Genomic DNA, 12,636 nt, shown 5'->3' with positions numbered 1-12,636 from the left:
TACAGAACATCAAATCTGAACAATTATCTGATTCCATTTTGTAGTTTGTACATTGTAATTAAATGCTGAAATTTAATAATAGGAAATTTGTAATGAAGCAGTTATTTTTAGCTCACCTCGTCCGTCGTTAGCTTTTACAAAAATCTTCTCCTCTGAAACTACTGGGCCAATTTTTACCAAACTTGGCCTCATTATTAGGGTATCTAGTTTAAAAATTGTGTCCGGTGACCCGGCCAACCAACCAAGATGGCCGCCATGGCTAAAAATAGAACATAGGGGTAAAATGCAGTTTTTGGCTTATAACTCAAAAACCAAAGCATTTAGAGCAAATCTGACATAGGGTAAAATTGTTAATCAGGTGAAGATCTATCTGCCCTGAAATTTTGAGATGAATCGGACAACCCGTTGATAGGTTGCTGCCCCTGAATTGGTAATTTTAAGGAAATTTTGCTGTTTTTGGTTATTATCTTGAATATTATCATAGATAGAGATAAACTGTACACAGCAAAAATGTTCAGTAAAGTAAGATCTACAAATAAGTCAACATGACCAAAATGGTCTGTTGACCCCTTTAGGAGTTATTGCCCTTTATAGTCAATTTTTAACCATTTTACGTAAATCTTAGTCATCTTTTACAAAAATCTTCTCCTCTGAAACTACTTGGCCAAATTAAACCAAACTTGACCACAATCATCATTGGGGTATCTAGTTAAAAAATTGTGTCCGGTGACCTGGCCAACCAACCAAGATGGCTGCCATGGCTAAAAATAGAACATAGGGGTAAAATGCAGTTTTTGGCTTATCACTCAAAAACCAAAGCATTTAGAGCAAATCTGACATCGGGTAAAATTGTTTATCAGGTCAAGATCTATCTGCCCTGAAATTTTGAGATGAATTGGACAACCCGTTGATAGGTTGCTGCCCCTGAATTGGTAATTTGAAGGACATTTTGCTGTTTTTGGTTATTATCTTGAATATTGTTATAGATAGAGATAAACTGTAAACAGCAAAAATGTTCAGCAAAGTAAGATCTACAAAGAAGTCAACAAGACTAAAATGGTCTATTGATTTCTTTAGGAGTTATTGTCCTTTATAGTCAATTTTTAACCATTTTTTGTAAATCTTGGTTCTCTTTTACAAAAATCTTCTCCTCTGAAACTACTGGGCCAAATTAAACCAAACTTAGCCACAATCATCATTGGGGTATCTAGTTTAAAAATTGTGTCCCGTGACCTGGCCAACCATCCAAGATGGCCGCCATTGCTAAAAATAGAACATAGGGGTGAAATGTAGATTTTGGCTTAAAACTCTGAAACCGCAGCCTTTAGAGCAAATCTGACATGGGGTAAAATTGTTTATCAGGTCAAGATCTATCTGCCCTGAAATTTTCAGATGAATCTGACAACCTGTTGTTGGGTTGCTGCCCCTGAATTGGTAATTTTAAGGAAATTTAAAATTTTACAAATAAGTCAACATGACGGAAATGGTCAATTGACCCCTAAGGAGTTATTGTCCTTTATAGTCAATTTTTAACAATTTTCATAAAATTTGTTAATTTTAACTAACATTTTCCACTGAAACTACTGGGACAAGTACATTATAGATAGAGATAATTGTAAGTAGCAAGAATGTTCAGTAAAGTAAGATGTACAAACACATCACCATTACCAAAACACAATTTTGTCATGAATCCATCTGCTTCCTTCGTTTAATATTCACATAGACCAAGGTGAGCGACACAGGCTCTTTAGAGCCTCTAGTTTTTTTATATTATCATTAAATATTGGATTATTTAATGCATATTGAACTGAATGGGTTAAATTATTAATAGAGTAATTGAAACAGCAGGATACAAACAAACATCACAAAATCAAGTTTTACCTTTATAATATGCATAAAGTTACCTGTAGTGCCTATGCCCGTTAATTTTAGTATTTGATTTTAAACAAGGCAGACAATTAGAGGCCCAATTTGTTAATTTATACATACTTATAATTTTTTTCAGGTTGTAATGTTGTGTGCTGTAACAAGAAGTGGCCAGGTTGTAATATTTGAGCACAAATTAAATGGGTAAGGCTTGGGAATACTTTAATTCAACAACAGAAAAGTGTCAATGTTGGGCTTAGAATTGCCTTTAGTACACAAGCTGTGAATATAATTTAAACAGAGCATATGAAAGGATGTCATCATTGCAAAAAAATCCAAACAACATTTGACACGAAAACCCACTGGATCATAAAAATGTTGCCCAGTTTTTGAAGAAAATAAATATATACAATGTTGTGTAAAATAAAAATTTTGTGCTGTGTAGGTTCAAAATATACCTGAATACAATAAAATAAAAAAACTTAAGACTGTATTATCATGCACTATTCTTGTTAATGTCAGCTTTCACACCAAATTTTTTTTTCTTCAGATCCTTATAATCTTGAGCTAAAAATAACTACACAATTTCAGTCTACAAAGCTTGAATACAACAAAAACTCAAGTAAATAAAACTGAATCAATAAATCGAAATTCCTAAGAGCAAGCTTATGATAATAATTATAAAAGGGATTTTGAACAATTTGTTTTTATTGCTCTTCTTTCAGGAGATTGAAAAAGCCATTAAAACCTAAAGTTCTCCTTCAAGTATCAACATCAGGTGCCAAGGACAGCTTACCGTTACCTATACCTATACTGGCAGCACAGATTTGTGATCAAGACATTCTAATTGTACATGGAAACTTCCTTAAACCGACATTTGAAAGAGTGGTAAGTAACATCACACTCAAATTTTAGTTTAATTCTATTTCATTTCTATTCACATAATTCACATGTGAATTTAAAATTTCCAATTATAATATTCATGTATTTAATAAACTTGAAATATTTTTTATCCAGTTGAACATGTTTTAAAAAGGAGTAAACTAATAAAATTGCAGAAGATAATACAACACCTAGGCAGCTCAAACCTTAATAAAATACACATCCTGTGTGAAAGCTTTGCTTCAAGGATTGAAAGGAGATAACATAGTGTTCAAAGCCTTGACATATGATCTGTACAACAATGGAAACAACAAATTCCACTGAAATTTTTTTTTTACATGTGATTCACCTTTAAAATTGCAAGTATATTCACACTTTTATATGTAACATGCCATTTAGTTTTGCAGTGCAATCTAAGGAACAAGAAAAAAAATTCATACAAAGTTTCGTAATTTTTGCAAAATGAAAACTCATGCTGAATCAACCTTTTCATATGTGCTTAAGACCTAGCTATTTTTTTCTAAATCAGTAAAACTATAACATGTCTAGTATCAACTATAATTTATTTATTTACAGGGATATAATTCTGCTGATCCCGTACAGTGTTTAATCAGAGAAGATCCCAGGAAAGTCTCACTACAAACAGATAGAAGTTTGTCAAAGGTAAATAATGTTATACAGAACATTCTGTTTCTCTTTCATCTTTCTGGATATACCCACCTTGGGCTCATAGTCAATATATGGAAAGACTAAGATAAATATACAAATTGAGAGCTAATACCATTAGACTTTGCAACAGTCAAACCTTTGTTTAAGGTCACCCACATTTTAGAAAAAAATTGTCAGGTAACACTGTTCTTGACCCGCTATAGTAATACATGTGCTTTTTTAACCTTGATTCAAAGGCCTTCTCTTATAAGGTAATTTTTCTCTTGTCTGAAGGGGGATCTTTTTATACAAGTTTGACTTATTAAAACCTCCAATGTCATTGGACATTTGTAAAGTTTCATTGTTAAAAAGCAAACAATAACTTATTACAACTGTATAAAACTTAATAATATAATGCAAAATGATCTATATACAGTTGGTTAATCTATATCTTTTTATGCCCCACGGTCCACTTAACATAGAAAATGATAGTGCGGATGGGGCATTTGTGTACTGGGGACACATTCTTGTTTAATGTTTACATTGTACTAGAAATATTTTAATAATATCTGTTACTTATATTAATAATTTCTCTTTTCCCTAACCAGATACAAACCCCAGATGTTTCCAAAGATTCTACAGTGTTGGTACCTGGTCTTATGGCACCCAGTGGTCCTTCACAGGAACCAGGAAGAAGGTCCAAAAGGAAACCCTCAATTACAGATGTAAGTATCATCTATTATGACTGTTCCCAGGTCCATAACAGGAATCTGGTCAAAAATTCCAAGAAAAAAGATTTCATGAATGTTTATTGTTTTCTTTAATTCATTGCCAATTGAATTTGGACTTGTCTTAAAAATCTGTCAAATTTTAAATAATTCATTGTGTGCTTGATCACAGCTCTAAAATTTTCTTATTTTCCATGAATTTTCAAGTCAATGAAAGATGGTGATCATATCATAGTGTCTCAGATATAATACAATTTACAAGTTTGCAGAAATATCTGCCTACAATTGATCTAAGGTCAGAAGAGAAACAAATTCTGGTAACAGTTCCATATGGCACCACCACTCTGCATTATAATCACAATAAGTCCTTTCAGTTTATTCTGAGGGGGTGCCATATGGAATCTTTCCCAGTTTCTCCCATTAGTATGATAATTGTAGGCAAATTATACTTAAATTTAATCATCTTCAAAACACTCCTCAAGATAAATCTTGTTTCTGTTTCTATTACAGATGAGTATGGAAGAAAGATTGAATGCTATCAGTGTAGATCATCCTAGTCACCCTACAAGAGAACCACCCCAGGCCGACACGTTGGCTAGACTGTTAACACAGGGATTACAGAGTCAAGATAAAAAATTAATAAACGTAAGTATTTTTAGAACTTGAGTCATTTTAATAAAGGACTTTTAAGGCCAGGTGAAAAAGAAATATAGAAATACAAAGTACTATAAACTGTCTTATTTTCATGAGCTATTTATTTACATGATGTGATTCAATTATAAATCCAGCTGAATATGTCAAAATTTGATATCTATTAATTTATACACATACATCAACAATGAAAAATATGAAAACAGATTGCTGTGAAGCTGGTTAGCTCTTATCTAAAGTACAGCCAAATTAAAACAGTTAAATGTTATAGTTAACCCTTACTGCAAGATTGACTAGTGGATATAAATATGTTCATCCCTGAAGGTTTAAACCCTTCAGGGCTTTCAATAGAAGGCGGTAGGCGGCGATTTTCGTGGTCTACTTGAAGGAAATCCGCCGCCTACTTTGCTCAAAATTGTAAAATTAAAAAATCAATAAAAATGACTGAAGGGGAAATTTACGCTGTTGACACAACCAGGGGATTTCCGATAAAGTGTGGTTGATATTTATAAACTTTCCCTATCTACGTGAAGTGACCCGAGTAGTCACGAACGCCTAGGCTGGGATCGCTATCAACAAGGAGAGTAAGACGAAAACTACTGAAAGTAGAAACCAGCAGAAGGCACCCGAACACCGTCCGTAAACAGACTCCTGATTGGTCGATTTACAACCGGTTTTCTTAAACGACCTACGATTGGTGTAATTAATAGGCGTGTACGAAAATGAGTAAACGAAAACAAAGTGACATCAGTCAATGGATTAGAAAAATACAAAAACAAGGTGCTTTATAAATATTGAATGGAAATACAACTTACTAGTATTCAAAGGAGAACACTGTATATTTTCACAATGTTAAAATAAAATAAAAAACTCCAATATAAACAACGTACAGCCACTGACCCACGTGTTCGCAAGGACACCGATCCCAAGTTTGTTTTAGATTCAAATCCTATTACATAGAGTGAACTACATGGACATGTTCCTTTATAACTATGTTGGCTTTGTATTAGAAATTAAATAAATCGGTGTCGCAATCTTCTTTTCTTTGTATCTGTAAAGCATCACTGTCAAATTTGGGGCCACTTTAGGGTCTTCTGACTTCAATGCACAATACAACGATGTACCCACACTCAATGCCCATGTCAAGGATCATATAATTTATTATCCTGTTAAGGATTTGTCTGCCTCTGTTGTATCTACTGAACTGAATGTTAACTGCCGTAGCAATACTCAGGATGATAGCAACTTTGACTTTTAGAAACAACAATGTTAAGCCAATTAAAAATACAAGATTTTAATCAATATCAATTATATTTTTCTTTAATTAAGCAGATCCATCATCTGACATAATCATTATCACCATGGGCTTTGCTCATTGTTGAAGGCTGTACAGTGACCTATAGTTGTTAATGTCTGTGTCATTTTGGTCTCTTGTGGATAGTTGTTTCATTGGCAATCATGCCACATCTTCTTTTTTTTATATGTTTACCTTGACTTGTCTGTGAATGTTCATAATTGATCATAGACTAGTTCAAATTACAAATTTACATAAAGTCTTGGGATAATTTATAATTTACCTTCCAAGTAAAAAGTATTTAGGGTACATCAAATTTTACTCATTATATATAATTTACTAGAGTTGAATTCATACAGTTTTGGTAATATTAGGCAGTAAAACATAAGATGAAAAATTGATACTTTTCAGTTTTTCACTCTTTATACCTGAAATGAAAATCAATACAAATCAACTCAAGAAGTTCAAGCATAATATCAAGTATAATAAAATTTTATTAATGAATAAATATGATCTTTCCCTATATTATCACCATGTCATTGCTATTCTCAAACAACTTCAAATACAAGCTTTAAGTTGAAGTCTGGATCAAATGCATATATAAATGTAATCTGTATTTACAGAAAATCCAACCATGCTACAAATTTTAATCAAACATTTACATTATCTTCATTAAAAAAATGATGTTTTGAGAGGACTGAAACAGGGTCCAGGAGACTCCCAGAATGCAGGATTTTGCACCATTTTAAAAAAAAATTCTGGGGCCCTTGAGCGGGCCCCAGACCCCCGGCCGTAGGTTAGACGAGCAAGCTCGTCGCCGCGGCCGGCTTCGCCGTCCGCATTGATGGGACTCCTATTTTTTGGTTTTATCCTCCTACTTCTAAACTTATTGAAAGCCCTGCCCTTGCTATTAAAGTAGAGAATCTTTAAATCTGTAACCTAATCCTGTCAGAATTAGGGAAGTTAATCTAAGTCTTTGTGTAATGTAGGAAGTCCTTGTGCCACAATTCTTTTCGGGGTCTGTAGGTGGCATATTAATTGTTAATTTGTCTTGTGAGAATCAATTAAATATTTTCCACTGTACATTAAGCAATTGTTTTCTTGTAATTTTAGAATGTGCTGATGCAAGCTTCAGAAAAAGTTGTACAGAATACAGTGCGGAAGTTACCTATACAGGCTATTATTCCATTGGTTCAGGAATTATCATCGAGAATGCATACCCATGCTCAAAGGTAAGTACTTGTTGGTCATCTTAGTTATCATACTGGTTCATGAACTATTATCTATTATAATAATAAATGTCAATTAGACAGCAACCCAAGGAATTACATAACCAAGAGATTCTAGAGGGCAACATACTGTCTTCAATAATAGAAGGGTGTCTTAGAAAATATTTAACGCTCAAAATCTGTTTCAGTTGTTGAAAGTTTATGAATAAAATAATCAATGAATTTCTTTTAACACTTGCAATTATGTTTGTATTTATTATTTTCTCGGTTTAATAATTTTTCCGAATTTTAAATGTTTTTCCATATTTTTCATAAAATGTATGATTATGTTTCTTATAAGATTTGTTTATGTTTTTCAGTTCATCGAAGATTCTCAGATGGATAAAAACACTGCTTACAATTCATACTTCATATCTTATGACAGTAAGTAAAATACTGACACTTTAGAAAATATCAAGAGGAGTTAGTCAAGAAATTGTGAGGGAGGGAGCAGGAGGGTTTTAAAATTACAGCACCAAAAAAAATGTGTAAAAGCAGAATTTTATGATATAGATTTGTGGGTGGATTTTAAAAGATTAAAGATCCAAGTTTTCATGAGCCTTTTAGTTTTATTTCTGATTCATGTATTCATTTTTTTCTTTGGATTTTTATCTAAGAAATTTATATCAGCAATATATTAAGCAAGTTCAAAAATGAGCTCAGATTTTACAGGAATAATACCCTTGGAAATGGAAACAATATTAAAAATAATTGTAGTGTAAGCTATCTTCCATGTTTATTTCTTGGAAAATTATATGGCCCACATAAATATAATTGACAATTATTGTAGTTGCCCCTTTGGAGAAAATATGTGCTGTGGCGGAGGACATTGGAATGTGCTACTTTCTTATTGTTGATTGGTAAATTTTAATGTTCCTGTATATTTAATATTTGTAGTTTCCTGATATGGTTGAAAATTTAAGTACCTTATACCAGATGATGGATTCAAGAACAATGATGTTTAACAAGCTGTCTCGCTTACAGGGAAAATTAGACCTGGTTTTATCACAGGTAAATATAGGAAAGAAACCTATATATATTTACAGCTGATTGCATTGAGTGTGTAGGTAAAGCCTACAAATGGTAATATCTTTTGTTAGCTTGTTTGCTAGCTGAACCGTGAGGTCATTAATAGGTAAGGTAAACTACCCTCCTTTAAAAGTAGACTAGTCTGACAAATAATCTATCTGTAGGACTAGGCTACTTCAAAAGGAGGGTAGTATACCTTACCTAATAATGACTTCACAGTTCAGCTAGCAAACATGCTAACCAAAGATATTACCTTTACTTGCACACTCAATACAATCAGCTGTAAAAAAATGTAAGGTCTTTGAAAATCTATTTTAAATTCCAGCCTAATTTGAATAATTAATAGATGTTTAGAAGTCAACAGTGGGGTAGGGGTATCATTTGATTATGGACTTTCCATTTTGAATTTACTCTGAGTTTTGTAATTTTGTTCTTTTACTTTTTTCAAGTGTATAATTTTGTATAGAAAGTTATTCTTGGGGGGGGGGGGCACTTTTCTGTACAGATTCATTATTTGATAATTTACAAATAGCATGGTTTCTAGTGAATGCTTTGTAACTTCAGATAGCTAAATGATTGCAAGGTTCAAAATGTTGATCTTTTTCCTCATATATTTTAGGTTACAGCACAAGACCAACCAGAAGTAGAAACTGAATCATTAGAACAGCCATTATTAATGTATCAAGAAGGTAGACAATATTTTGCTTTATTTATTCAAGTCCCTTTTGGTCAAATAGCTCCTTATTTATTTAAGTACTAAACCATCCATTGCTCTCAAAAACTTAGGTTCAAACAGTACTAATAAAGGTTGATAAAAAATAATCATTTAGGACAATGTAATTGTTATACCTGCTATAATGTGTTCAAACATTTCTTTACCCTATTATTGACTTAGCATAAGAATAATTTCCCTTGTATTACAGAATCTTCGGATGAAGACTTTGGATTGGATGATTTTGCTCCAACACAGTCAGATACAGAGGTAAGATTTGTTTACAATGGTTATACTTTGTAAAGTTGTGTACTCTGTCTCATCAGATTAAAATGGAAAATAAAAAGAAACTGTATGACTCATTCTTCTGGCTTTCAGGTCAGATTAGAGGAACTGGTTTTATTTGGTAAAATAAACAACAGTAGAGCTTATTAAAGCTTAATGTATGGTGTAGATCTTTACATTCTCAATATATACTGGTTTTAAGTGGATAGTTGTTTCATTGGGTAAATCTTATTTCTAAATATTCAAGAAATATTCTGTCTTGAATTGCAATACAATAAAGTTTTGATTTTTGTGGAGTGCTAGTTTTACCATTTATTTTACAACAGAAAAAGGTTACCATGAAGGAACAGTAAATTATACCTTAAAACCATATAATGAAATGAACACTCACAAATACAAATTACATTGCAAGTAAGAAATAATTGTTATATGAATGATATATTGAGAAATATTTTTATTTGATACTTTTAGGATAATGTAGATTTATTTGATGACATTGAAGAGAGTGATAAGACACCAGACCAACAGAATGGGGATGAGGAAGAGAAAAATTCTGATGATGACGATGAAATGGAAGATTCTCCCATGGAAAATGGTGATGAAGAAATGGAGTCTGAATAATTAATGAGAAACAATAATGAAATGGTGCAATACAAATGGCTTCCCAAGCTGACTGACTCTGCTCCACAGAACTGGAATAGATTCTGGCTTCATGTTCAAAGGAAGTGTATTCAAGGGCAGATAACTATTCTAAATATAGAATGTTTCTGCCAGAACTGTTCTTTGTAAAGTCAGAAGCGTTCATTAAAAAGTGACTGATATCATTACTTACTTAAAGAACATTCTTTTCCTGGAATGATATAAAATTGTGAACTCAGGGGTTACCTTGTTCAATGAAATTTTAAATTAAAGGTAAAGAAGGATTTTATTATATTTTACGAATGCAAAACCAATTTGTGTGGTATGAAAATGTAAAGTTTTTACCTCAGAATTCATTTTTCAGTGGTGCACAAGTGTTTGTCTAGAGTTGCTTCCCTTTACAAATGAAATTGTCTTTTGTCCATGGATAATGGGAGGATAAGTATGCATATGCTTGTTAAGAGGTTGTAAATTGATATAAAAAAAAATCATAAAATTGATTTATATATAATTTGACAGCCTGATCAAACAGAAACCATACTTCCCAATGCAAAGGTTTCAGCGTCTGCAACTAAATGCATTTTCCAGAACTTTGACTTGTAAGCTACTGTGCAAACATTACAGAAACATTAAGATTAAATCAAATTATAAACAATAGTTTGTCTGTATGAAATTTTTTAAACAAATAAAAAGGTCACTTTGCTTGGATCATTTTGCTAAATTGTCAAAGTGCTATTATTATGTGCATATTACCATTAATCATAAATCTAGAATTAAGGGTTTCTTGAAGTATTTCTTATCAGGTTCTTTGAGAAGTATTGTAGTAAATTGTATGTATTTTTCTATTAAAGAAATGTAATTATGAAATTTTCTTCTAGCTGCTCTATTTATTAGTGTTTTGAAAATTATCTTTATTTGCATTTAAAAAAATATAAGACATTAGCTGATTCAGTTTCAAGGAGTGTTTACCGTACAAACTATGATAATAAAGAACACCCTTACTGAATGTTGTTACTCAGTCAAAGGTCAAGGTCAAAGCAACAGTTAAAAGTCTGAAATTTGCTTAAAATTCTGGTTTCCATAAAAATTAATACACAGATAGTTTTCAGCATGAAGGAGAAAGAATACAATTCAGTTTTGATGTGTTTATTGCCTCATGATAGGTGTTTGAATACAAATACTTGTATTTACCATATATATTTATAGTTGGTGACAATACTGTGAAAATGAGAGGGGTTTTATATGCATTTAGTTTGTCTCTGATGGTTATTAATTATAACTGGCTTTAGATATGATAGTGGAAAAGATGTTTCATAAGTTTATGCATTTATTTTTAATGATTAGGAATGGGATATTTGTTTTCTGTAAGCTTTGTAAATTGGCACTTGTTAATTTTCTATTGTTCTCAAGGTGCTAGATGATTGAAATAATTCTTGTTATTGGTGCATAATATATACCTGAATTGTATATATGACTACAAATGCATGTGGTCACAAATATACAGGTCTATAAAAAGAATTTTATGGGTGTCTTGTCTGTCAAATACATGTACTTAGTATTCAGGCAGGTATAGTACTAAGTATGTCTCCCACCAGTTCATACTGGACTACAAAATGTTTGTGTTGGATCAGTTTATTGTAGAATTATTTGTGAAAGAATTCAAATATGGAAAAATTCCAAGAATTTATTTGCATAGCATGTGTGAGAATTTTAGTGTTGTTCAGTCATAAATTTGGACTAGTTATTCTTTTTTGTTACATTGACATTGTCCTTAAAAACCTTTTTCTATGCATTCTCAGTTAGGTTTGATCACATTAACCATGTCCTGACGTCGCCAATGAATGAATGACGTCCGGGGAGTGAAGTTATCAGTTTATTTATTTTCTTTAACAACATGATTCCACCAATATGTGGGCCACCTTGTGTTGATTTAAACCTACATATGCATTTGTAACATTCATTTCTTGACAGGAGAATAAATAAGAATGGGGCATTTATACCCTTAGAAGATAGGAGAGAATTTTTATAGGTTGTTTTGGGTTTGTTTTTACTTCTGAACAAAGAGAATCCTGTATATGTTAACTTTTTGTATATATAAGTAATTGATAGTCTGAATGCCGCTATGTTAATTTTTTTTACAGCCAAAATAATATAAGCATTCACCACTTTTCTTCTAAGAAGTAAATTCTATTTTTATTTTGTTATGACTTTTTATGTTTAAAGTATGTAAACCATAATTGCTGAAGAAGAAAACTGGTAAATTGATGGTTAAATTACCAGAGCATTATTAATTGCAATATACAAAAAATAATAAAATATTTACAGGTAAAATTGTAATTGAACTGACCAGAAAAATTTATTAAACCGTGTGCGCAAGTTTGAGTGTATAGTTTAAATATATGGACTGCAAATAAAAGTCAATCATGGCCACTGATCATACTTTGATGAAATAAAAATTGTCATGTCCTTGATCATGTTATAAATAGTCAGACATTTTTTTATGAATGAATTAGTATGTAATAAAAGTTTTATTGTTATTGTTGATGTGTACATTTTGTTAATGATGATGTAAAATACATATATAAATCATGCTAAAATATTGAGTTAAAAAGTCAATAAAAATATTCAGATGAA

General features: G+C 31.8%; 1 protein-coding gene across 1 annotated transcript in view; it reads left to right on the top strand.

The window, feature by feature from the left end:
- LOC139514125 (WD repeat-containing protein 43-like) overlaps nucleotides 1–12,636 on the top strand; it is a 17,990-nt gene extending 5,354 nt beyond the window's left edge. The window contains exons 7-17 of the mRNA XM_071302874.1: nucleotides 2,006–2,070; nucleotides 2,592–2,754; nucleotides 3,325–3,411; nucleotides 4,005–4,121; nucleotides 4,635–4,769; nucleotides 7,183–7,301; nucleotides 7,658–7,721; nucleotides 8,235–8,348; nucleotides 8,986–9,055; nucleotides 9,290–9,348; nucleotides 9,835–12,636. Of these exons, the coding sequence (XP_071158975.1) occupies nucleotides 2,006–2,070; nucleotides 2,592–2,754; nucleotides 3,325–3,411; nucleotides 4,005–4,121; nucleotides 4,635–4,769; nucleotides 7,183–7,301; nucleotides 7,658–7,721; nucleotides 8,235–8,348; nucleotides 8,986–9,055; nucleotides 9,290–9,348; nucleotides 9,835–9,984 (1,143 nt within the window). The 3' untranslated portion in view covers nucleotides 9,985–12,636. The remainder of the gene's footprint in view (nucleotides 1–2,005; nucleotides 2,071–2,591; nucleotides 2,755–3,324; nucleotides 3,412–4,004; nucleotides 4,122–4,634; nucleotides 4,770–7,182; nucleotides 7,302–7,657; nucleotides 7,722–8,234; nucleotides 8,349–8,985; nucleotides 9,056–9,289; nucleotides 9,349–9,834) is intronic.

The sequence above is a fragment of the Mytilus edulis genome, chromosome 3 (genome assembly GCF_963676685.1).
Source record: "Mytilus edulis chromosome 3, xbMytEdul2.2, whole genome shotgun sequence".
Classification (NCBI taxonomy): Eukaryota; Metazoa; Mollusca; class Bivalvia; order Mytilida; family Mytilidae; genus Mytilus; species Mytilus edulis.
Note: the sequence above shows the minus strand (reverse complement) of the source record. Positions and strands in the feature narration are given on the sequence as shown.